Source organism: Gossypium arboreum, chromosome 9, assembly GCF_025698485.1.
Source record: "Gossypium arboreum isolate Shixiya-1 chromosome 9, ASM2569848v2, whole genome shotgun sequence".
In the NCBI taxonomy this organism is placed as follows: domain Eukaryota; kingdom Viridiplantae; phylum Streptophyta; class Magnoliopsida; order Malvales; family Malvaceae; genus Gossypium; species Gossypium arboreum.
In genome coordinates this window covers 54,597,375-54,622,884 of record NC_069078.1, presented here as the reverse complement: position 1 = coordinate 54,622,884, position 25,510 = coordinate 54,597,375, and the positions used below count along the sequence as shown (strand labels likewise).

At 32.9% G+C, this 25,510-nt stretch overlaps 1 protein-coding gene across 1 annotated transcript in view; it reads left to right on the top strand.

Annotated features, from left to right (window-relative positions):
• LOC108457236 (myosin-8-like) overlaps positions 1-23,241 on the top strand; it is a 28,659-nt gene extending 5,418 nt beyond the window's left edge. Inside the window, exons 7-37 of the mRNA XM_017756189.2 lie at positions 1,284-1,433; positions 1,519-1,655; positions 1,753-1,899; positions 2,010-2,111; positions 2,441-2,498; positions 2,589-2,690; positions 3,617-3,654; positions 3,784-3,910; positions 4,419-4,589; positions 4,681-4,812; positions 4,890-4,999; positions 5,145-5,205; positions 5,423-5,600; positions 5,712-5,917; positions 6,171-6,290; positions 8,618-8,842; positions 8,972-9,090; positions 9,207-9,321; positions 9,429-9,449; positions 9,554-9,634; positions 9,730-9,906; positions 10,098-10,238; positions 10,430-10,603; positions 10,781-10,915; positions 11,005-11,075; positions 11,160-11,259; positions 11,415-11,471; positions 22,111-22,167; positions 22,410-22,490; positions 22,588-22,670; positions 22,747-23,241. Coding sequence (XP_017611678.1) covers positions 1,284-1,433; positions 1,519-1,655; positions 1,753-1,899; positions 2,010-2,111; positions 2,441-2,498; positions 2,589-2,690; positions 3,617-3,654; positions 3,784-3,910; positions 4,419-4,589; positions 4,681-4,812; positions 4,890-4,999; positions 5,145-5,205; positions 5,423-5,600; positions 5,712-5,917; positions 6,171-6,290; positions 8,618-8,842; positions 8,972-9,090; positions 9,207-9,321; positions 9,429-9,449; positions 9,554-9,634; positions 9,730-9,906; positions 10,098-10,238; positions 10,430-10,603; positions 10,781-10,915; positions 11,005-11,075; positions 11,160-11,259; positions 11,415-11,471; positions 22,111-22,167; positions 22,410-22,490; positions 22,588-22,670; positions 22,747-22,864 — 3,594 coding nt within the window. The 3' untranslated portion in view covers positions 22,865-23,241. The remainder of the gene's footprint in view (positions 1-1,283; positions 1,434-1,518; positions 1,656-1,752; positions 1,900-2,009; positions 2,112-2,440; positions 2,499-2,588; positions 2,691-3,616; positions 3,655-3,783; positions 3,911-4,418; positions 4,590-4,680; positions 4,813-4,889; positions 5,000-5,144; positions 5,206-5,422; positions 5,601-5,711; positions 5,918-6,170; positions 6,291-8,617; positions 8,843-8,971; positions 9,091-9,206; positions 9,322-9,428; positions 9,450-9,553; positions 9,635-9,729; positions 9,907-10,097; positions 10,239-10,429; positions 10,604-10,780; positions 10,916-11,004; positions 11,076-11,159; positions 11,260-11,414; positions 11,472-22,110; positions 22,168-22,409; positions 22,491-22,587; positions 22,671-22,746) is intronic.
• Positions 23,242-25,510: the final 2,269 nt, after the last annotated feature.

Below are 25,510 nucleotides of genomic sequence, written 5' to 3'. Positions count from 1 at the left end.
TGAAGACTTAGATTGAGCAGATTGAAGATTGATTACGTGAAGTTTATGTTTAGTAGAAAGGGAATAGTGATAAAATGTGATTACACTTGATGTTCAAGTGATATTAATATATATATATTTGGACAAAGAAATCAATAGTTGAGTGCTTTAAGTACCTAGGTCAATAATTCCTAATGATGGGCTGATTGATGGAGAAGTTAATCATATGATCAAGGCTTGGTGGCTTTAGTGGAGAATCACAATAGGAATTCTATTAATTGTAATATACTTTTGTGTTGAAGGGGAATTTCTAGACGGCTACCAGATTGGCTTTGCTTTATGGTGCAAAATATTGGGCTAAAAGAATCAACATACGCGAAAGATAAGTTCGGCTGACATGCAAATATTAAGATGGATGCGTGATAAGACTCGGAAGGATAGGGTTAGAAATGAGGATAGTTGTCTCCAAATTGGAATAGCTCTTATATAGGACAAGGTGAGAGAAAATTGTTTATAGTGGTTTCGCCAGATAGGGCCTGTATCGGGGAATTCAATTTGTTAGAAGGATGGAGCAAATGGACATTGCAAATGGTAAAAGGTTGAAAGGGAAACCAAGAAATAAAAAGGTTGGATGTGATGCATAATGATGTGAAACTATTAGAATTTGAAGAGAGGATGGTGGTGGATAGGAATGATTGGAAGGGGAGAATTTGTGTATCCGAAGTAAATGTTTCTATGTTTTGGTTCCAGTAGCTGACCCCATATATATTAGAACTAATGCTTTTTGGTTTAGATTTGGTCTTCACAGTTTAATTCAGGTTTTATTTTGTAAGGAATTCTAAAAAAATCAAAGTAGAAGTCTTATTTGCATTAGACTTGCTCTTTTGTTTAGATATAGGTTTTTTTAAAACAAATGATTATTTTTTTAGACTGAAATGTAGGGTATAAGAAAAGCGGTGATCTTTAAGTTGCTTCAAAAGATCTCTAATAATATATCCTGCAGCACTTTCAAGTTGTATGGGTTAGCGGTGACAAATTCTGGTTGTTATTTTTGAATTTTTTTCCAAGCTAAAATGTGTTATAATAGCCATGTTTAGAGCTCCATAATCTAGGTTTGCAAAGGACACAGTTAATGCTACATGAGACTAAAACTTTTTTTTAACCTTGCTGATACCTTTAGTGGTAAAAAAGTCAACTCCATTATTCTAACATCAAGTGTTATTTTTGCCTCCATTGAATTTTTTTTTGTTACTAAAGAGGCATCTAAAACTTTTATGGTTTTATTTTCTAATACATTTTATTAGGATGTTGAGAAGTTCAAAGTTGGAAATCCACGAACTTTTCATTATTTGAATCAGTCAAATTGTTTTGAGCTGGATGTACTAGATGATTCTAAAGAGTATCTTGAGACTAAGAGAGCTATGGATATTGTTGGGATCAACCAGGCAGAGCAGGTAATGCATCTTGATTGTTATTTTAGCTCGGATATTTGACTATGATTTTTTTTTTCTTTTAAACCTCTTCTTGTTACTATCTCAGGAGGCAATATTTCGAGTTGTGGCTGCTATTCTACATTTAGGAAATGTTGAGTTTGTAAAGGGAAAGAAAACAGATGGTGCTGAACCTAAAGATGATAAATCTCGGATGCATCTAAAAACTGCTGCAGACTTATTCATGTAATTCATCATTGCTAGTTTTATACTTAGATATCCATGTTATTGTCTTCAAGGGTATATTTGAATGGAAAAACACTAATATGCCTCTCTTGTTTAGGTGTGATGAAAAGTCTCTTGAAGACTCCTTATGTAAACGTGTTATTGTGACTCGTGGTGATCGCATTACAAAATCTCTTGATCCAGCTACTGCAGCTATCAGCAGGGATGCTTTGGCCAAAATTGTTTATTCAAAATTATTTGACTGGTAACTTTCTATGTACCAGTAGATTCATTCTGGAGAGAAACATGTGAAGGCACATATTAAATACATCTCATTTATGATTTTTCTTGACATTCTGCACTTTGGTTTCCCAGGCTCGTTCAGAAGATAAATATTTCTATTGGTCAGGATCTGGAATCAAAATTCTTGATTGGTGTCCTGGATATTTATGGATTTGAGAGTTTCAAGACAAACAGGTGCTTAACTGGTATGCTTTGTTTTCATCATTTACAAACATCAATTTCTTTCATGGCATCCCCGTGCTTTTTTCATGATTGGGATGTCTAGATAGGGCAATTTAGTATTTTAAGTCCACGAGATTTTAAAAATTTCCTTAACGATTATGCAGGGTCTATATTGTTGATTAAATTTGTGGGTATTACTATTGCTCTTTCTTTGCTAGTTTGGATTCATCCTTCCTGCACATTGTGTCTGTTATTCAAGTTTTACAGTGTGCAGATCTATAGACAATGTTTCTTTGTTTGGTTCTGTAAATACCTACATGATTCATTTCCATTGTACGCAGTTTTGAGCAATTTTGCATCAATTTGACGAATGAAAAGCTGCAACAGCATTTTAATCAGGTTTATACATTACATTGATGCTGTTGTCTTTAGGTAATATTCAGCTTTTAAAGCAATGCTTAAAATGACCAAATACCGTCATTTTTCCAGCATGTTTTTAAGATGGAGCAGGAGGAATATAAAAAGGAACAAATTGACTGGAGTTATATAGAGTTTGTTGATAATCAAGATATTCTTGATCTTGTTGAAAAGGTACAACATCAGTCCTATTCCATTTTGTCATTTTTATGCCAGTGTCTTATTTGCAATATGCAATTTATGCGAAAAACTCTGCATATATATATAATACACATATAAGCCTTGAATATGTGTGTGTTGGGGTGGTGGGTGGGGGTAGTTTTTCTAAAATTCATATGGATATGTAAACCTTTTAAAGGAGTATGAGGAACTCTAAATGATGCTTTCTGATGACTAAGATTATAACTTGGGTGATGGTGGTTTTATACATTGGATGCTAAAATCATGAAAGATTATTGTCTGCTTATGTTAATGAGAATCTTTTAGAAAATTTATGTTACAATTATAAATGCAAGTGACAGTGTTAAAGAAAGATGATTGTTGAATGCAGCAAGATATTTATAGGTGAAAAAAAGCCTACTCCTATTCTGTAGGAGACTTATTTCTACGAAACACTAACAAACAACAAAATTTAAAAAAAACGACAACAACAGCAAATTCAAAATAAATGATAACACCAGCAAAATTTAAAATAAAGGATACACTTGAAAATTTAAACACATGCTTAATAACAAGCTAATGTCATGAAAATTTCAAGGGAAACTCCCTTTTGGTTTCAATTCTTCCCATAACACTGTGATTTAAACACATGCTTAATAACTACTAATGAATAAGTACTGTTCTCATAGAGTTTAAGCTGTTAGTTTTACATGAGAAAGTTATGAAAATACCCTTAACTGTGAACAAATAAGATTGACTTTTCTTTTGGTAAGATTAACAGTCTAACATCTTTTCAAAATATATCTTAATCACATGGTGCTAATTGGAAAAAAAGTGTTATGTGGGAGAAGTTGAAACTGTAGGGGGTTGGTGGAATTAATCCATATTTTAGTACTCTATTGGATAGTTTTATCTTATAATGTTTACTTTTCTGCTTACAGAAACCTGGTGGCATCATTGCTCTTCTTGACGAGGCTTGGTAGGTATCTGATACATAACAATGTTAAACCACCATTTCCCTTTTAAGAAATTTGGTTTATCTAATTTTTATTTTCTTTTGATTTTATAACCTTTGAAATTGTGACAATAACTCTTGTTATTTTTCAAGCATGTTTCCTCGATCAACACATGAGACATTTGCGGAAAAACTCTATCAGACTTTTAAGGACCATAAACGCTTCGTTAAGCCTAAGTTGTCACGCACTGACTTCACCATTTGCCATTATGCTGGTGATGTAAGTATCTTTATGCTGTGGCATCCTTATGAATCACATCAAAGAGGCATTTAATGTTAAGCTAAAACATAAGGCTGTTGGAAATATCTATTTTGCTCTACTAAATTTATATTATCTAGTGATTTTTTCTGCTTATGACACCTTATACCCGTTGACATGATGATCTCCAGCTTGGAAAAGACAAGTTAAACTTGACTAACAAGCACTGCCTAAACTGGTCAAGATTAAAGGACAAATCCAATTAGCTAATTCTACTCAAACTTCAATTAACAATCCATTTTAGCAAATGCTGAATCCCCTAAAAAGCCTCGATTTGAAAAATTAAATAACATAAACCGGTAGCATTGTTTTGTACTGCAAGTAATTCAACCGACAATATTCGATATTATATAAATGTAAAGTGGTCTCAATATTAGCTAGAAATGTTATAGTATCAGATATCATTCTGTAATCTACTTATGAAACAAACAATTCTTGAGCATTTACTATAAAGTGATTTTTGCTACAGGTGACTTACCAAACTGAGCTATTCCTGGAGAAGAACAAAGATTTAGTTGTTCCAGAGCATCAGGCTCTCTTGAATGCTTCCAAATGCTCTTTTGTTTCAAGCTTGTTTCCTCCTTTACCTGAGGAAACTTCCAAATCATCAAAATTTTCCTCAATAGCTACTGGCTTCAAGGTCTGTCACAGCTCCTTTGTCTAAATCAAAGGCAAATTATATACGTCATTTGTTTTATTGGATTTTCACTTATACTATCTATTTTACACAGCAACAACTCCAATCTTTACTTGAGACTTTGAATGCCACTGAACCACACTATGTACGTTGTATAAAGCCAAATAATGCTCTTAAGCCAGGAATATTTGAAAATAATAATATACTACAACAACTTCGTTGTGGGGTGAGTTTTCATGTTTTGGTCAATCCTTGCTTTGAGCAGCCTGTTTGTATGATGGTTTGGCACATATTTTATTCCAGGGAGTGATGGAAGCAATTAGAATTAGCACTGCTGGATTTCCCTCTCGAAAGATGTTTCGTGAATTTATAAATCGGTTTTCCATATTGGCTCCAGAGGTTCTCAATGGGAGGTAGCTTTTCCAAGATTTTCTTTTGTAGTTCAAAATTATTACTTCTGTGTTGGTGTATCTTTTATTATTTAGAATTATGTTACCAGAATCCTAAGTTACCTATGAGGTGCATTACTCTCTTTATTTGTTGCTTATTTTGTGGTAGCTATAATGATGTTGCTGCTAGCAAGAGGATTCTGGAAAAGAGTAACCTCAGTGGTTATCAGGTACTTCTTGCATTTATATATTTTCATAAAATAGCTTTGGAAAAGTTATTGTCATTCCATTTGTTTCTTAAGTCGTTCTTGAATATCATGCATGTCACATCTCTTGTTGGCTGGTTGATCATATCAGTTTTTGCATATATTGCATTTTGCTATTATTGCTTCCGCTATGCTCTTCCACCGCTTAATACTATGGCTTATAGGTTTGCTGCCGTTGTAGGTTGGTAAAACAAAAGTTTTTCTGAGGGCGGGTCAGATGGCTGAACTAGATGCACGTCGAGGTGCGGTTTTAGGAGTATCAGCAATTGTTATACAGAGAAAAGTCCGTGCATATTTGAGTCGCAGACACTTTATCTTGTTGCGGTTATCTTCCATAAAACTTCAAGCCTTCTGTAGAGGTAATAAGCATTTCATATTGTGCATTTGTGATAGTATCATTAGTTATAATTGCTGCCCTGTATCCAGTGACTTATTTATTTTCCCTATTATTTTCTATAACCTGGTTGCAGGACAAGCAGTACGCCATCAGTATGCTAGGATGAGAAGAGCAGCTGCTTGTTTGAATATTCAAAAACATTCACGCAAGTTTCTTGCTAGGAAAGCATACAAGAATTTGTACTTCTCATCTGTTACCATCCAAGCGGGTATTCGTGGGATGATTGCTCGTGATAAACTTCTATTGAGGAAGCAGATGAGAGCTGTAACAGTAATTCAGGTAAAGATAAAATTTCTTTCAATTAATGAAATACTAATAGCTCAGATTTTACTCATTCTTTCTAAGAAATCTCATTTCTCTTCACTGAAGTGTTATCTTAGTTGTGTTGCGATAAATATTGATGCTGGTTAGTTCAACAAAAGAAATACTACTAATGCTGTTTTTTGTTTCTGCAATGTCTGGTTTCTTCTTTTGTTATAGTTGTATATCATTATCAACATACTGATATCATTCGATTTCATGTCTGTAACAGAGTCAATGTCGCCGATTCTTAGCCAGCCGTCATTACTTGAGGTTAAAGAAAGCAGCAATCACCACACAATGTGCTTGGAGAGGAAAACTTGCACGTAGAGAATTACGGAATATAAGAATGGTGATTTTTCATTTCTCTATTCTTGAATTAGTTTAACCTCATGATGTCTTGCATGGGCATTTTCTCAATTTTTGCTTCAACAAGTTCTTAATAAATGATATTTTTGAGTAATGTACTCCATTGCCATGTTAATACTAATGTTATTTTATGCTCTCTAACTTCAATGAGGAAAAATTATACATATTTATAGTATACATCTTAGGCTAAGTTAGTGAAGCAAATTACCCCATCTTCTTTGTTTTCTTTGATAAAATGGTGATCTATCTTGACATGCTTTGTTCGGTCACGATGAATTGGATTATATGCAATACTTACAGCTGCCTTTCCTTCCATTAACCTCTTTAACCAAATCAGCTCACAAGTCCCTGTGCAAAGGCTCTAAATTCAGCCTCTACGCTACTGCGAGTTGCAACCAGTTGTTTCTTGCTTCTCCAAGTAACCAAATTCCACCAAAGCATTGTGAAATAATCTGATGTGGACCTCATACTTTCAATTGAACCTGCCCAATTTGCATCAGTGAGTGCCTCCACACTTGACTCCTCATTTTTCTTAAAGAACAAGCCTTTACCTGGAGTAAATTTTAGATACCGTATGATTTGATTGACTACTTCAAGATGCTCTTCCCGTGGAGAATGCATGTATTGGCTGACTACACTTGCAGCAAATGTGATATCTGGCCTGGTGTGAGATAAATAAATCATTATTCCCACTAGACGTTGATATCTCCCCTATCTACTGAAATTCCATTGCTTGCTTCTCCAAGCTTCGTATTCACAACTATGGGTGTCTTAGCTGGCTTGCAACCAAACATTCCAGTTTCCTTAAAAGATCCAAAGTATAATTTCTTTGTGAGATAAAAATATCACTATTGCTTCTTGCCACTTCCATTCCTAAAAAGTGTCTTAATACCCAAGGTCTTTGATTTCAATTTCACTTCTAAGAGGCTTTCTTAGCCTCTATGTTTCCGTTTTCGTTCCTAACATCACACCTTTCTAGCTTTCTAACTTCTACATATCATTGGACATGTCCTATATCTCCTTTGCTGTCTTGTGGAATACATAAGTGTGGCCAATCTTGGGTTCCATGGAATTAATTAACCATGATGTGACCATTGACTTCTTTGATTCCCAAGTTGAGTAACCTACTTCTTCATTTGGTTTTGCCTTTTCATCTTGCAAGTAATCAATTTTTCCTTTGCCTCGAATTATGAACTTAACCAATTGAGACCATTCAAGAAAATTGGTTTATTATATTTGTGTTGGGTTTTTTGAAGAGAATGAGTTTCCCACCTATAGGAATTGCAGATGAAGACATACTTTGCATCAAATGAACTTGTTTACGGTACTAACAACTAAATCTAGACATGCATGTGACAAGTAATTAACTTCTGAAAAAGTCTTTGAGCTTGATCTTTATTCAGTACATCCTCATTCTTGACCTGTTCTTGTTGCAGATTAGGTTTAATAGGCATCTCAGCAGCTTTACACCCTAAAAAACCTGTTTCACCAAGGACATACTTTCCCTTAGAAACAAAAATACAGAAAATACTTCAAAGCACCTAGGTCTTTGATTTCAAAGGCATTAGCTGATACCTTATTTAACCCTTCAACACCATAATCACCTATCACAATTATGTCGTCCGCATAGATTATTAGATTAGCAACTTTACCTTCATTTGAGTGCTTATAAAACATGGTGTGATCGGTTTTGACTCTTAGAACACCCATGAATCTTCACGGTTCTCCCAAAACATTTAAATCTAGTTCTAAGAGATTGTCTCAAGCCATAAAAAGATTTTTTTAATCTACACACATTTTAACTATAAAAGTTACCTTCAAAACCAGGTGGTCTATCCATAAACAATTCTTCTAGATCACCATTTAATAATGCATTCTTTACATCTAATTGGTGTAATGGCCAGCTTGAAATCACAACTTGTGAGGGTAATACACGGATGTAGTTCACCTTAGCCACTGCAGGCAATGTTTATTGGTAATCAGTTCCATGGTTTTTTGTGAACCCTTTTGTAACAAGTCTTGCCTTGTACCTCATGACTGACTACACTCTCACTGTCCTTGCATTTAATAGTAAATACCCAATTACATCCCCCGGTCTTGTTGTCTCTTGGTAAGTCAACTATCTCCAAAGTGCAGCTCATTTTCAGTGCATTCATCTCCTCTAAAACTGCTTCCATTCTGGATGATCAAGAGCTTCCTTTATAGGTTTTGATTGCGTTCACCTGTTTGATGTGATGTTCTCGTAGGTTCACTCATGAGGTGATAGTCTGTGCATGATTGTTGCAGTTGATTCTCCTTGCTTGTCTGCAGGCTGCCAAGGAAACTGGTGCCCTCCTAGAAGCCAACACTAAGCTGGAAAAGCAAGTTGAAGAACTTACATGGGAGTTGAAGAAGTTGCAACGTGAAAAAGAGTTACTAATGAAGGAAAGCGGAGGCACAAAGAACATTGCTGGAAAAGTTCCTATAATTAAGGAGGTCCCAGTAATTGATAATGAATTTATGGTTAAGCTTACTGCTGAAAATGAACAGCTTAAGGTATTGTTAGATGGTTATTACTTCTGAATAGGACCTTACTTGGACAGAAGGCTTGCTTAATGTCATTTTAAATTTAGTGATATTTCATTTATGTTTCTTGAATTTTTTTTTGCGAAAATGCCATTTCAGGCTCTGGTAACTTCATTAGAAAAGAAAATTGAAGAAACAAACAAGCTTAGTGAAGAGCGGCTAAAGCAGGCTTCGGAGGCTGAGATGAAGATAATTGAGCTGAAAACTGCAATGCAAAGGTTTTATCCCTATTTTATATTGTGGTAATAGATGTTTGATGTTTATGATAGTATGACTATTTAGTCAATTGAATTGTTCCTTTTCTTCCATTCAAGTAATTATCTATATTTACCAGATTAGAAGAAAAGATCTCAGACATGGAAACTGAGGACAAGATTTTGAGACAGAAAGCATTGCAGAGTGCACCTAGTAGGAAAATGTCACCACAATCGTCATTTGCGTCATCTACAGTAAGCTACGTTTAAACATGTTCTTATCTTTCTCCAGTTGGTTTGTTGGTTGTGGTTACTTTCATTTTCCTTATTTTTCATTGTTGGTCTTTTTTTTCACATTGCAGCCTTTGCAAAATGGTAATCATGTAAGTGAAGAATGAAGAGATTCTATGATTAGCTTTTAACTTCAGTGTATCAGTTATATCAGCATCCTTGGTTTGAACCTGAGATAGAAAGAGCTTTTTGACAGGCTCAATTGAATTCTGGTCCATCAAAAAGGTTTGGTAGAGAAGATAGCAGAATGAGGAGATCTAAGATTGAATTGCCACAAGTATTAACTCAAATGATATGGATTTCTACTTTTGTGTTTTTTTCAACTTGTATTGGATCGAAGTTTTTTGGGATTAATTTTTGTCGTATGCCTAGGCACAAGAGGGTGTTGATTCTCTAATAAAATGTACCACACAGAATCTTGGATTCAGCCAAGAAAAGCCTGTTGCAGCATTTACAATATACAAATGCCTTGTTCACTGGAGAACATTAGAAGCTGAAAGGACAAGTGTATTTGATAATCTTATTCAGATGATTGGCTCTTCACTAGAGGTAACTTATTTATCACACAAAGCCCATCTTTTTCATCAATATTAACTACCATTTTCTTGCTGGTACCTATGATATCACTGTACTATTGTCGTATTCAGAGACTGGGAATGAATGTTGAATTACTCTCTTTGCTAGGGACTTAGATAAATAAATCAAATATGACATTCTTGATCTGGTTTGATGTTCTGCAGAAACAAGATGACAATGATCACATGGCTTATTGGCTGTCGAACACATCTGCTTTGTTGTTTTTGCTTCAAAGTAGTTTGAAATCCTCTGCTGCAGTACAGAAGCCTCCTGCTCCAACTTCATTTTTTTCCAGGATGACCCAAGTACATAATTCACTTACAATGTCTGTAAATTGTTTGCATGATATTTCGGAACACTTGTTGAAAAGATCCCAAAAGAGGAAAGAAAGAAAGAATCTACTTCATATTTCAAAATCCTTTGGATATTTTATTTTGTGGATGTAGTGTTGAATGATTCTAGGAAAATTATCCGATAAGGTGTTGTTCCTTTTCAGAGTTTTCGTTCATCTTCTGCGAATCTAGCAGTTGGTGTAGTACGCCAGGTTGAGGCCAAGTATCCAGCTCTACTTTTCAAGCAGCAGCTCACAGCATATGTAGAAAAAATCTATGGAATCATTAGAGACAACTTGAAAAAGGACTTGTCATTGCTTCTTTCTTGTTGCATCCAGGTATAAGGAGCCATGCAGAATCTCTCCATTGATTTATTTGATTTACTTTCAAACTTTTGTTGATTTCTATATACATGAGAAACCATTGTGAGGCTTATTTTTTAAATCATCTCCCCAGCTTCTATAGTGCTCTATGTTTGAACTTTTAGAATGTTAATGCATTACCCTTCATGTCAGGTACCTAGGGCATCAAAGGGAACTGCTTTTAAAACGTTTGAAGAGTCAGAAGAAGTCGATAGCTCTCCCGCTTGTCATTGGCAAAGAATTATTGAATCCCTGAACAAGCATCTGAGCACATTAAAAGAAAATTTTGTATGTAACTTGTTGTCTTAATGATATTAAAGTGGAGTAGTGCCATCATTTTAATGAACCTTGAACTTATGGTTACAGATTCTTTTCAGGTGCCTCCAACACTTATTCAGAAGATTTTCATTCAAATATTTGCATATATAAATACACAGCTCTTTAATAGGTATATCACTATTTTATCTTTATATTCCTAACATAATAATAAGAATATATTACAAAAAATCAAAGTTAATATTTTCTGCTACAGCTTTCTTGTTCGTAGAGAGTGCTGCACATTTAGCAATGGGCAATATGTGAAGTATGGCTTAGCTGAGCTGGAACTATGGTGTGCCCAAGTGACAGAAGAGGTAATTTCTTTAATTCACTAAGGACTATTGTTGGTCGCATTGTCACATTCAATGAAAAGTTTACCTTTTCTTTATTTTAGTTTTAGGCTTGTATCACCTTATTGAATTTCAATTCCTTGTTAAAAATTAGTGTTTGATGATTCCTCTAATTACAGTATGCAGGATCATCATGGGGTGAACTCAAACACACAAGGCAAGCTGTTGCTTTCTTGGTATGTTTCTTCTATTCATTTACTAGGTTAGAATTTGTTGAGTTACTAATTTATACTCTTGTGGTCTAATGTAGTACTTGTATTATGGCCCAAACCCTAGAAAGAGAAACACCATTTGTAACACCCCTAACCCGTATCCGTCGTTGGATTAAGGTTACGAAGTATTACCGTACAATCAGAGTTATTTAAACTTAACTTCATTCCATAACATAAACAAATCATAAACCAATCATATACATATTGAGCCCTCGAGGTCCTAAAAATACCTTATAAATGATTCGGGACCAATTTTAAATCATTTGGAAAGTCTAAGAAAAAGTCACAAAAATTTGGAAACAGGGGTCACACGATCGTGTGGCTCACACGGTTGAGACACACGCTCGTGTGCCAAGTCGTGTAACTCCTTGACTTGCAACTTAGGATATCATCAGATGGCACATGCCCGTATCTCAGGCTGTATGGACCTAAATTTACCTAAAATTAATCCCTTTCCAACACCATTTCATGCATAAACTTTTGGATGTACACTTTCAAGGCATCAAAATCCTACCTAAACATACATATGTAGATGCTATTCCAAGACCCTAATTCAACTAACCAATATGCCATTTAAAGGCAACTCAAAAGCATTCAATAGCTTTTACATAAACATATCAATTTTACCACATTTCAATAATCAATTACTAGTTCAATATTTTCCAAAACATGCCATAACTTGACCATAATCATATCAATTCAAAACATACCATAGAAGTCATTCAAACCATGCATTATAAGATAACCAAAATGACAACTTATACATTCAAAAAATTATACATTCCAAATCACCAACTAAACATTTAAGAAAATGCCATTACGATTCACCCTATACATGTCATTATAAACCTTGGCCAAAACATTTAAAAACTACCGATATATTTGCTGGATAGTGTGATAGATATTCGACGAGCTTTCAAACAATTTGAACTTCTGATAATTTATAAAATATAGGAAAGAAACTACGTAAGTAATTAATGCTTAGTAAACTCATATAAATTAAAACATAACTTACCATTTCATTTGCATAATATAAAGTATAAGCATACTATAACTCAAATCATTAGCTTGCCATAAGCTTATACATCACTATCAATATACAAGTTAGCACACTTGCATATAAATCAAATGAACCAACCATAATATAAGTCATTTTTCATATAGAATACATCAATTAGTTCATGCATTCTTTTCATAAGGTCATGCTTGCTTACCATTTTAATCCTTTTTCTTACCCATTGAGCCATCTAGGAAATAATCGGATACTCAGGAAAGCTTATACGAAGTGTACCTTTACATATAACCGTACTTTTTTCTTTATATTATTGCTCACACGAGTTGTGAAATGGACTTGCTCACACGAGCTGTGGGTCGGAATGTAAGCTACATGATGCTGCTCACATGAGTTGTGGAGTATCTGCAACAAATGTAGGACCTCACTCATCAGTAGGATATTAAAGACCAGCACTTGAAACATGAAATCTCTAATGACATATCATTTGTATCCTACGAATTCCTAAGGTTCAATTGGGATTTGTTAACCATCATAGTATTGATTTGTTTATGCATCGATCAATTCACATTATAAATAAAATAATAACTTACGATTTAAATAGCATTAATATGATAACTATTTATACGAATTTACCTCAGCGACGAGGGGCATAGAAGTTAAATCGAGCTAATTCGAAGCTTTTTCTTTGCCTTGATGTAGGTCCTTACGTGGCTTATCTTGATCTAGATAAGTAATTTCAATCAATTTAGTACTTCTAATATTCAATTTCATCCATAACTTATGTTTATGCAAAATTATCAATTTGCCCTTAACATTTTAATTTTTTACAATTTAATCTTTAAGTTCATATATTGTAATTGAACCATTTTAACTTAAATCCAATTTAACCACATATACATGGGACCTTGAAACAACTTATAATTACCATCATTTCATAATAAAACCTATAGTTTCACATTTTAACAAGTTTATCCTTAATTGCCATTTTCATTAAAATTCACTTAACAAAATTTGTTTATTTATAAAAAAAGATGCATAATCTATCATTTAGCATCAAAACTTACTAAAAAACATTCATGACATAACCCTCAACCTTTAACAGTTTTACAAATTAACTCTCAGGTTAGCTAAATTTAACTATAACGAATTCAAAAACATAAAAAATCATTAAAAATAGGATGAAGAACACATACCATGCACTATAAAGAAGCTTTCCGAACAAAGCACTCATTCGTGGAGGTTTCATTCTCTCAAAATCAATTTAGGTTTGTGAAAATAAAAGATGATACCTAATTTTTTTTTTAACTTTAATTACTTAAAAACTAACAAAATTTTAATAAAACCACGCCATGTACATCCACTAATTCATTAAATGGTTTATTTACCATTTAATTCCTTTCGTTTAAGATTTCATAGTTTTTAGATCCCTTTAGCTAGTAGAACTTAACTTTTATCTATTTTACGATTTAGTCCTTTTTATATAATTAACCATGTAAACATTAACATGACCTTAATATATTCCTGTAAACATTAAAATAATAAAATAATAATTTACTCGTCAAAATTGTGGTTCTGAAACTACTGCTCCTATTTCACTAAAAACGGTTTGTTAGACCATTAATTCTGATTCTTTAATTAAGGTTTAGATTGTGATTTTATTTCTTTCCTTCGATTTTCGTCAGTTAATTTATTTCCTTTCTATTCATGTAATAAGATCAACCCTTATTTAAAGGGACATATGGAATAATAAGCCTGAAAGATATCTGAATCTTTCTCTAATGACTTTTAAAGTTTCAGTCTCCCATTGGTAAGTTGAACTATATCAACGACTATTAACCACAATAGGTCGTAACAATTTGGCATCAGAGCCAATGATCCTTTATAATGGCAGAACAATGGATGGAGAGTGGTGAGGAAAAATACACAATGAGCTCAAACATATGCAAGTGACGATAGACAGATGCTTGATTGTACGTTGCGGAATGTTGATGAAATTATTACTGAAATGGAAATCAAATGTTCAATCAAATGCGCAAGGAATAGATAAAATGATTACCAGTAAAAGGTTGGTAACTCTATGGTAGAATATGAAGGTGGACCAAACAATTATAGTCTCTACCTATATATCTTTTGTATCCTATGCATCAAACACTCCTAAACTTATCTAGACAAAAGCGATGGCAATCATAACCAAGTTCATTTCCTTATCTTATTAACCGCTTTTAAATTCATGTCCAACAACCATCCTTTTCTTTAAATCTAATCCTATAAACGTCCAAATCTGAAAGGTTTAATGGGTCTAAACTTGATGAATTACCTAGTGGAAGGGGTATCGGAGATAAAAGGGACTCAATTGTTTGTCTTTTATCATCAAGAATACACTATTTTTTATTACCAAAGACATGCTTTGGTTTATGGGAGTTGCTGATAGAGAAAGCATTGCAGGATTATTTTTTTAAAATTATTAATGTTGGTGAGAAGTTTGAAGCGGTTTATTCACGGGTGCTAATAAATGAGAATGAGTTCGTGGAGGTTCATAACTTTTATCGATTTCGATTGTTGGTAATGGGAAAAAATAATTGTGTGGCAGTGGTAGATTTATCTAATAAAATTGCTTTTGACTCAACTTTGGTGATGACTGATAGATTTGTGAGCATTAGACAACTGTCAATCAATCTTGAGCAAGTTACCGTTAGCCAAGTTTATCTTGAGTTTAAGGAAAAGCTCTTTCAATAAAGGAGTACCAAACCTTAAAAGGAGACAAACCATTAATTCCAATTCCCAATTATGGCTTTAACTACAATTTAATTATTTCGTTAGGTTTTTTTATTGTTTTTTTTTAGTTAACTTGTTTCTTTTTTAGAATATGTTTCCTATTTATGTAATAAGGTAGGTCATTATATAAATGGATGTATAGATTAATAAACCCTAAGCAAAATTTCTATAAAAATATCCTAAAGAGATTTAAGTCTTTTTTTAACTAGTCCTAAGGTTCTAATCTCCCTTTAATGAGTTAAACTATCAATCATAAAAGGTTGTAAGAATGTGTCATTCTCGTTCAATGCTTTTTTTTTATCTATAATGAAATTAGAGCTGAATATTCTAATATATTGAGGAAAAACTCAAAAGTATGTATTTCTTAGAAATATGTACAGCTATATATACATGAAACACTGAATCAATTAAGGAAAGAATATGTCTAAATAAAATCCCTAAAAATCAGTTGTAATCTCTAAAGTTATGTTATTCAATGCTATCAAGTAATCAAATATTCTCAACACTCCTCCTTAAGTTGGAGCATAGATGTCTCGCAAGTCCAACTTGTAAAGAAAATTATGATAAGTCTTACAATTGAGCCCTTTAGTAAAATCATCAACCAACTGTGTTTTGGATGTTAGATAAGATAGGCTTAAGGCACCATTGGCTACTTTTTCCTTGATAAAATGATGATCTATTTCGATGTATTTGGTTCTATCGTGCTACACTGGATTTTGAGCTATGCTGATGGCTGTTTTGTTGTTACAGTACAAAGCTAATCCATTTTCGTTCAACAACTCTAACTCTTTCAATGCCTTTTACAACCATAAAAGCTCACAAACACCTTGAGTCATGGCCCTATATTTAGCCTATGCACTTGATCGAGTCACAACACTTTGTTTATTGTTCCTCCAAGTGACTAAATTTCCTCCCACAATAGTACAATAGCCCATTGTAGACCTTCTATCATCAAGAGAGGTAGCCTGATTTGCATCTGTAAATACTTCTATTTTGAGATGACTATTTTTGGAGAAGAGAATACCTTTGCCTGGCCTGTATATGGGTTTCGCGAGGATCATGCATAAATTGGCTTATCAAACTAATCGCATAGGCTATATCAGGTCAAGCATGAGCAAGATAAATCAATTGTTCGACGAGTCTTTGATATTTCCCTTTATCCACCATTTCACCAATCCCTGCTTGTAACTTGTGGTTACTTTCAATAGAAGATTTTGTTGGTTTGCAACTTAACATGCCAGTCTCTATCAGAAGATGTAAGACATATTTTCTTTGGGAAATAAGTATTCTCACTTTCGATCTAGCCACTTCTATTTCGTGGAAATATTGTAACTTTCTCAAGTCTTTGGTTTCGAATTTCTGAACCAATTGTTTCTTTAGTTGGGTCATTTTTTCCTTGTCATCTCTTGGCATAATTATGTCATCAACATAAATTATAAGGAGAGTAATCTTACCCTTATGATATTTTATAAAGAGCGTATGATCAACATTATTTTGTTGATAGCCAAACGACACTATGACCTTACTAAATCTGTTAAATCAAGCTCCGGGAGATTGCTTTAGTTCATATAGGGCCTTTTTCAGTCTACATACCTTGAGTATCTTTATCCTCAAATCCTGAAGGAACTTTCATATACATTTATTCTTTGAGGTCTTTATATAAGAAGGCATTCTTTACATCAAACTACTAAGTCCCAGTCGAGATTTGTTGTACATGATAGAAGGATTTTAATTGTGTTCAATTTAACAACTGGAGCAAATGTTTTTTGATAATCCACTTCATATATCTGAATGAACCCTTGCGCTATTAATCTGGTTTTGAGTCTTTCAATTGAATCATCAACCTTATACTTGATAGTAAACATCCATTTGCACCTAACCATTTTCTGCCCTTCAAGAGAATTAACTAGTTCCCATATCTCATTTTTTGCTAAAACTCACATTTATTTAATCATAGCCTTTCCATCTTGAATCAGTGATAGCGTCTTTCCAATCCTATGGAACAGACATAGAGAACAAAGATAGTGCAAAAACTCTATAGGACAGAGATAAAGAATCATTAGAGACAAATTCAGAGATAGTATGTAAAGTGGAAGTTATAATACTTTTTTGTTGGGCTATTAGTAATTCTAAATCAATAGCAAACTTAGATAAAAAAGACTGACCTGATAGTGAAAAGTCAGGGCATAAAGTAGATTGTATGATGACATCTGTTTTTTTTTTGCTATTCCTAGTATATGTTCTTAAATTAGGTCTATCCAACAACTGTCCACTAGTCTTCTCTTGAACCAAAGTTTCTGTTGCAACTAAATTCTCCCTCGGAAGGGTAATAGAACAGGGTGTCATCTCTTCATTTTAAATAATCTTCCCCTGAAGAGATGGTGTGATGAAGAAAAGTAGAGTTCATCCTCACGAAATGTTACATCCATATTTACATACTTTCTAGATGACAGATGATAAATTTGTAACCCTTTTGTGTAGGAGAGTATCCAATGAAAACATATTTAACTGCTCAAGGATTCAGTTTGCTCCCATGTCGAAGGTGTACGAAGTAAACACAACCAAAGAACTTTAGTGAAACTGGGTAATCTGTCTTGCCTTGTAAGGTTTTTATGTGACTTAAAATTAAGGACTCGAAGAGGCATTCGATTAATGAGATAAGAAACAACCAAAATCACATCCCCCAGTAAGGCTTTGGCAAGTTCATAGTGAACATAAGTGATCTAGCAACCTTCAAAATATGTCAATTTTTTCTTTCGGCAATACCATTTTGAGCACTTTTACTTGGACAACTGGTTTGATGCAAAATCCCATATGATTCTAAATAATAATTAAAGTTATACTCAGTTCCATTATCAGTTCAAAAAATCTTAACCTTAGCATCAAACTGAGTAGTAATTAATTTATGAAAAGGACGGAAACATGAAAAAAATCACTTTTGTACTTTAAAAAAAATGCCCATATCATCCGAGTGGAACAATCAATAAATGTAATAAACCAATGATTACTAGGTAAAGAAGTAAGGCAAATAGGACCTCAAACATTCGAATGAATAATATCAAAAGGAACAGTACTTTTATTATTACGTAAAGGATAATTGTTTCTTGTATGCTTAGCAAACTTATAGGCATTACAAACTAAAGAGTCTAACTGAGTTATTAAAAACAAAGTAGGAAACATCTCGGCAAAGAATAGTAAATGATAGATGTCTTAACTGCCTATGCCACTGAATTATCTCCCGATTAACATCTTTATTGTATGAAAATAAGGCTTGAGACATATTGAAAGACACATTGATCGGGAACGAATTCTAGTTTATAATTTAAGACTTTAGTGATAGTACTAACAGATAAAAGGTTAACCGGGAATTTAGGAACATAGAGGACAAAGGATAAAGTGAGATTGGAAGTACAAACAACAGAACTTGTTCCAGAGACGGAGGTTAGAGAGCCATCGGCTAGTCGCACACTATCTTTAGATGGACAAGTAATATAGTTAAATAAGCTTTTGTTTGACCCTATCATGTCTATTCGCATCGAAATCAATAATTCAAGATTTAGAGTAGATGAAACATTTAAAACAGTACCTGATTTTGCATGATTAGACTTGGCAATCGAGGTAGAGTCCAATTAAGACAAGAAGCATCAGAGATGTTAATCTCATCTGGGGTAAAAATCCCAACAAAAGTGGACTTGTCCTCTGTTGTCACAGAGTCTGACAAATTTGCCTGAGGCTGAGAATTACCCTATTATTTTCCATCACGATTTCGATTGGGGTGACCATGCAACTTCTAGCATGGATCTTTAGTGTGTCGAGGCTTACCACAATAGTCACACGTCAAGTGATCCTCGTCAAACTTACCACCTGATGGACCATCCTGGTTAGCAATGAGACCTGTTTTTTCAAGAGGTGAATTATAGAGCATAACAACACAACGGCTCTCCTCTTATTGTATATACGAGTATGCCTCATGGAGAGAAAGGAACGAAGTTTTGCTACGAACTTGAACCCAAATCTAACCATACTCAGTATTCAACAGCCAAGAAATAAAAAACGTGCTTTTTTCTACCGTCTTTTGAATTTTTTCAGCATCATTGGTACAAGACGCCTGAAAATCTTGATAATAAACAAATTCCTACCAAAACCCACTTAATTCAACAAAATATTGAGAAATCATTACTTTTTATGTTTTGTACCATTGACCTTATTACGAATTTAAAAAAATTTACGCATCATTCCCAACACGAGAGTAGGTGAGAGCAGCAATATTCCAAATTTTTTCCGTAGTATCAAGCAACAAATAAGGCTCCGTTTGTTTCATTGAAAATAACTTTCGGAAAATAATTTCCGGAAAATTATTTACTTTTCTAGAAAATCTAATATTTTCTGGTGTTTGGATGAATGTGTAAAATATTTTCTAGTGTTTGGTAGATTTCTTAAAAATATTTTATAAAAAGTTGTTTTCAATTAAACAAACATGCATTTGAGATTTTCTTATTTTTCATTGAATTTATTTTTATCTATAATTTTATATTTTACATTGTTTTTGCAAATATTAAAAATGTTATGTTAAATTCAGATTTATTATAACGTCATTTTTAATTACATGACTACTAAGTATTTTTATTTAAAAATATGACATTAACAAAACCGACAAAAAATTAATGATATCAACAATTGGACTTGATTTTTAAAATTGAAAAGTAAAGGATTAAACTCTTGAAAATAAAAGTATAAAGGCTAAATTATAAATCATGAAGTGTAGATAGACTTATGGCATATTTTAACCTTTATACTACAAAACATTTATTATTAATATATTTATAATTGTAATAAATATTTATTATTAAAATATTAATATTGAATATTTTCAAATAATGTGAATAATATTGTTTAAATTTGTTATTTTAAAATTTATTATTAAAATAAAATTTAAATATTAAATAATTTATTAAAATAATAAATTATATTAATAATTTATTATATGACTAAATATAAATAATGAAATATGCATGTTTAATAATATTGAAAAATATAATATTTTAAATATTTTAAAAATAAAAATAAATTTTATTATCAATATAATAATATTAAGCTTGATTTAAGTTAATTTTATAAAAAATAAAATTATCTATAGATAGCTCTTTTTAGAAAAATGACTTAAGTTTTTTAAAAGGGTAAGTCATTTTACAGGAAAAATGGCTTATTTTACTTTGACCTGTAAGTCATTTTCCTTGACCAAACTATTTTCTGTGAAACAAACACAGAAAAATGTAAAAAACATTTTCCATATTTTCCTTAAAACCTTTTACATGTAAACAAACGGACCTAACTTTGGAAAATATTGAGTTACATAGAGTTGATAAGCCATGCCATAATAACAAAGTTTGTTGAATCCCATGAATAAATGTTAAATCAGTGAGTTAAGTTTCGACGTTATACCAGTGATGTATCCCTGCAAGCTACGAGCCTCGATAAATAACAAGACCCTGACCAAGCAAGGTAATTATATGCATCAAGCTTCATAGGACTAATTTGCAACAAGGGACTATCGGTTGAAATTATGAGCTTCTCGTCCTTAGACATAATGCTCGAAAAAACAACTAATACCCAAAAAAACTACTTGGAAAATTAGGGGAAAAAACACCCAAAAAAAAAAAAACACAAAAGAGATACCAAAAAAAATTTAGCCAAAAAACACCTCCACTTAGAAGAGAATGACTGGAAGGGAGCAGAGAGCACAACGCTGGCGTCGGAAAAAACACAGAGGCAGCAGGTGAAGGCCACGCGAAAAAAACACCTCCACTTAGAAGAGAATGACTGGAAGGGAGCAGAGAGCACAGCGTTAGCGTCGGAAAAAACACAGAGGCAGCAAGTGAAGGCCACGCACGACACGTGAAACAAAGATGTAAAAGCTTACAGCGGCACGTGAGGCCTACGCATAGGTCTTCTAGCCACCGGATTCTGGGGTTTTGTCAACGAATGGATGTCGACTCCAATGGTAGTGGCAGTGAGAGAAAAAATATAAGACTAGGGTGGAAAGTACCAATTTTGTGTTTTCTAGGATTTTTTTAAAACAAAATCTAAAATCAAGAAAAAAAATCTCAAAAAATCGGATAAAAAATTGATACCATTATGAAATTAAAGATGAATACTCTTAATGTATCTGAGGAAAAATTCACTCAAAAGTATGTGTTTCTTAGATATATGTACAGCTATATATACATGAAATATTGAATCAATTAAGGAAAAAGTATCTCTAAATAAAATCCCTAAAAATCAGCTGTATTCTCTATAGTCATGTTATTCACTACTATCAAATAATCAAAGATTCTCAACAATCTAAATTGTGTGTGCCTGGTAAGCTTGAAACGGATGACGCAGTGCAAGCTATATGCACTACTTCTTTTCTTTCCTTGACAAAAATCATGCTACTTTGTTTTTGTAATATTTAGTCGCAGTTGTGGCTTTTGAAGTGTATAAACCGGCCTCGGTCTCTTTTTTATGTTAAAATATACTTTTTAGGGTTGGTATGTTGTGGAATTGAAAACATATGATCTTTTCTTGAATTTCAAGGCTTGATAATTTAGGATCTGCTAACCTTAACTTCTTAGTTCTTTTCTTCAAAGAAATGTGATTTTGTTCTTATCAGTTCTTTTGCAAGGTCTTTATAAATGCTGTCAAATTTTGGTTTTAGTTTGTATACAACAGAATGCAATGAGCTAATCACTAATTCTTGCTCTTTGTTTCATGTTTTAGTTATTCTGATATCTTTCATTTCTCCAGTTTAAACAACTGTTCTTGTCTTGTCAGGTTTTGCAAGAAAAATCCAGCATAACTTACAATGAAATCACAAATGAACTTTGTCCTGTAAGTCTCTTTTTCTTTCTTCCTTCAACCATCCCTCAGGTGATGGGGATGGTGAAAAATATGGTTTCATACAACATACCCATTAGAAAATCAATAAGAAATGTATTTGTGGTATTTGAACATGTTCCTCCTGGAAGTGAAACATGATACAAGCAATCCTTTGCTTTCTGTTTTCACCATGGAAATCCTTTGCTTGTAAAATATGAAATTCTTCAGAATTTGAAACATATGTCCTTCTCCAGGTTCTGAGTGTTCAACAACTTTACCGAATATGTGCACTTTTTAGGGATGACAGCAACAACGCTCCAAGTGTTTCACCAGATGTAAGTCACACCAAAATTAAATGGTAGTACAAAGTTTTATCAACAAAGGGACGACCTTCCTTTTTTTTTTTTTTTTTTTACCTCTTCAATTGTACAGGTAATTTCCAGCATGAAACATCTATTATCAGATGGTTCCGCAGATGATGGTGGCAGTACCTTTCTGTTGGAAGATGATATCAGGTAAGAGTTGGAAAACTAAAGTTGCTTTTTAGTTCCTCTAATATTGAAAGGTTAATGGCTTCCTCTTTGAATGTAGCTTTCCATTCTCAGTGGAGGACATTATTGGTTCTATGAGAGTAAAAGAATTCGCCAAGGTAAAACCTGCTGCAGAACTTACTGAGAATCCAGCCTTCCAATTTTTACTACAGGATTAAGCCACAGGCTCTACTATCAATTTCTCTTCTTTTTTTCTTAGACACTATACCCCATTATATACAAGTGTTATCCTACACTACGAGATCCACTACCTCAACTGTAATATAGTTCTTAGACTTCTAACATTTTCATTAGGGTATGTAGGTAGTTATTCGGTAATCTTTTGAGTAGCATCTTTTTGTAGTGAGGTAGGAGATGAAGAAAATTTTCATGTTAGTCTTCTCTCGTAGTCAGAGCTGAAGCTTGTTCGGCCCCTTAATTTTCATTTTGTACAAAAATTTTATCAATTAGCAAAAATATTTATTGTATTTTTTTGTCTCACAAATACTCGTTGTAGATGGGTGAATAAAATTAAATTATTTGGTTGAATCGAAAACAGAGATTTATTTGATTTTGTAACATATACAAAATTTGAAAAAATATTTATTTATCTTCTAAATAATAATTGTGTATTAATATTTTCATATTTTAAATTTCAAACCTTCTGCAACTAATGAAATTAGAATTCTATCCTCCTTGTGCTTTAGTATTAACCATGGGATTGGTGTATATTTTATTTAAATATTTGTTACATTTAATATTTATTTAAATTTAATTTTGATTATTTAATTTAATTAAAGATGGAATCGAAAAGTTCCGACTGTTCAGTTTTTTTTGATAAATACCAACCATTCAGTTTTTAATATAATTGTTCTACATTGTAAGCATATGTATATTATTATCCACTATTCAGTTGATGATATATGACGAAGGATCTTGGATTTGAATATTAAGTTAATTGAATGGAAGAAATTTCGAATGGATAAGGGCAAATCTTAGTTAGGATTTAAACTATCCTAAAATCTAAAAATTTCCAAAAGTTAATCCATTAATTCAAGAAAAAAGAATTAAAATAAAATAAGAAAAATACAAAATTAAAGAAAAGATGGATTGATGGAATTGAATTTGTTGATACAGTGTGCTATTCCCTAACTTTTAGGACCAAAGTGGTAAGTTTAGTAAACCCATCGTACACATAGAAACATTCTTTAATTTAGCATTTATAACCGTTACTTTCAACTTCAACTATTATGTCCCATTCAAGATGATTAAAAACATTTTTAATTGTCATCTTACTTAAATTTATAGTGGCAAATTATTTGCTCACTTGCATCTGACCCACTTGTAAGAGCTCAACACATGGTGCATCAAGATTGAAGCTAAGGGTATATAAAGCCCAAAGCTCCCACAGGTCAAGGACACACTCTCTCTCTCTCATACCTAATACATCATCTTCCCTTTATCTTCTCCCTCGATCCTATCCTTTTTTTTCTTTGACTAGCATATTTGATGGCTCTCCACCTTGCTTCGAGCGAGGTGAACTACCTATCCTCATCATTTTTCTCCTCTCAATTGGATTTATCATCAACAATTGGTGTGGTGAGTATGGACTCACTCTCGTGATATTTTTTTGATGGAAAACCTAAAAGCAAATATCTCTACTGATCAAACTCGAAACCAAGCTCAAAATGTTAATCAAACCCAAACAAACCAAAATCTTAGGACCTATTACTACGACCCTTATAATCATTATGCCCCACCATACCCATATCAATAGAGGTATTATTAAACTTACCCTAATCACCAATAGCAAAATCAAACTTACACAACCCAAAACCAGAATACCAACTCTCAATAATTTTTAGAGCTATAGGGACAATTCTAGAACCTCCAAGTGTAATGCCCTTCGCCTGTCCTGATAGCTGGCATGAACATGAGACATTAATGGAACATTTTTAGAGCAAAACTAATACTTTATTTTATCTAATACTTTATTTAAGAAAATAAAGTGATAAAACATTTTTGTAAATTTATAAAAAATATTTAAATTCTATTCAAAATGAGTTTTATGCTTCCAAAACAAAATTTTAAAAAATCTTACCGTGCTAATTAAAACAAAAGAATTAGGTAATCTATAAAATATAGTAAAGTTACTTAAATTTTTAAAGGTTACTTAATAACCTTAAATCCTTAAGGAATTAATAAGAAATTAAGTATAACAAAAATAATAACAATATGTTAAGTTGCCACCCAAGCAGTAACAGCTTTCGCCTAGGCGATATTGAAGTTATTAGTTTTTTTTCCCTAAGGAGCCACTAGGCGACTTAAGCCACCACTCAAGCGATGATGTAGTTAATACTAATTTTGTTAAGCTGCCACCTAGATGGTACTAAAACTATTTACAATTTTTGCATTTTCTTAAACTTTAACTAATTTATTAAGCACTCAACCACTATACCATGACCCAAGTTTTCAAGTACTATTTTAATATGAAATAAGCATATTTATACACGTTAATGCTCTAAGTACATGCCATTCACATTACATTCTTTAAATTCTTCATGAGAATTAATATATATGCCATAATATGATACAAATTACACTTTAACATTTCAAAAAAACCTTATAGGATTGTCGGGTGGTGTGATACTCCCTAGCTATCATAACAACTTCTTAGCAAGCTCGTACCTATGTGTTCTAAACAACTAATGCGTAAGGTATAAACCTTAGTAAGTAACAAGGATAATCAAACTTTATCCTAAGTCTTTAATAACCTTAAGCCCTTTAGATGAATCATAGTTTTAAGTTTATTTAAGCTACATTGT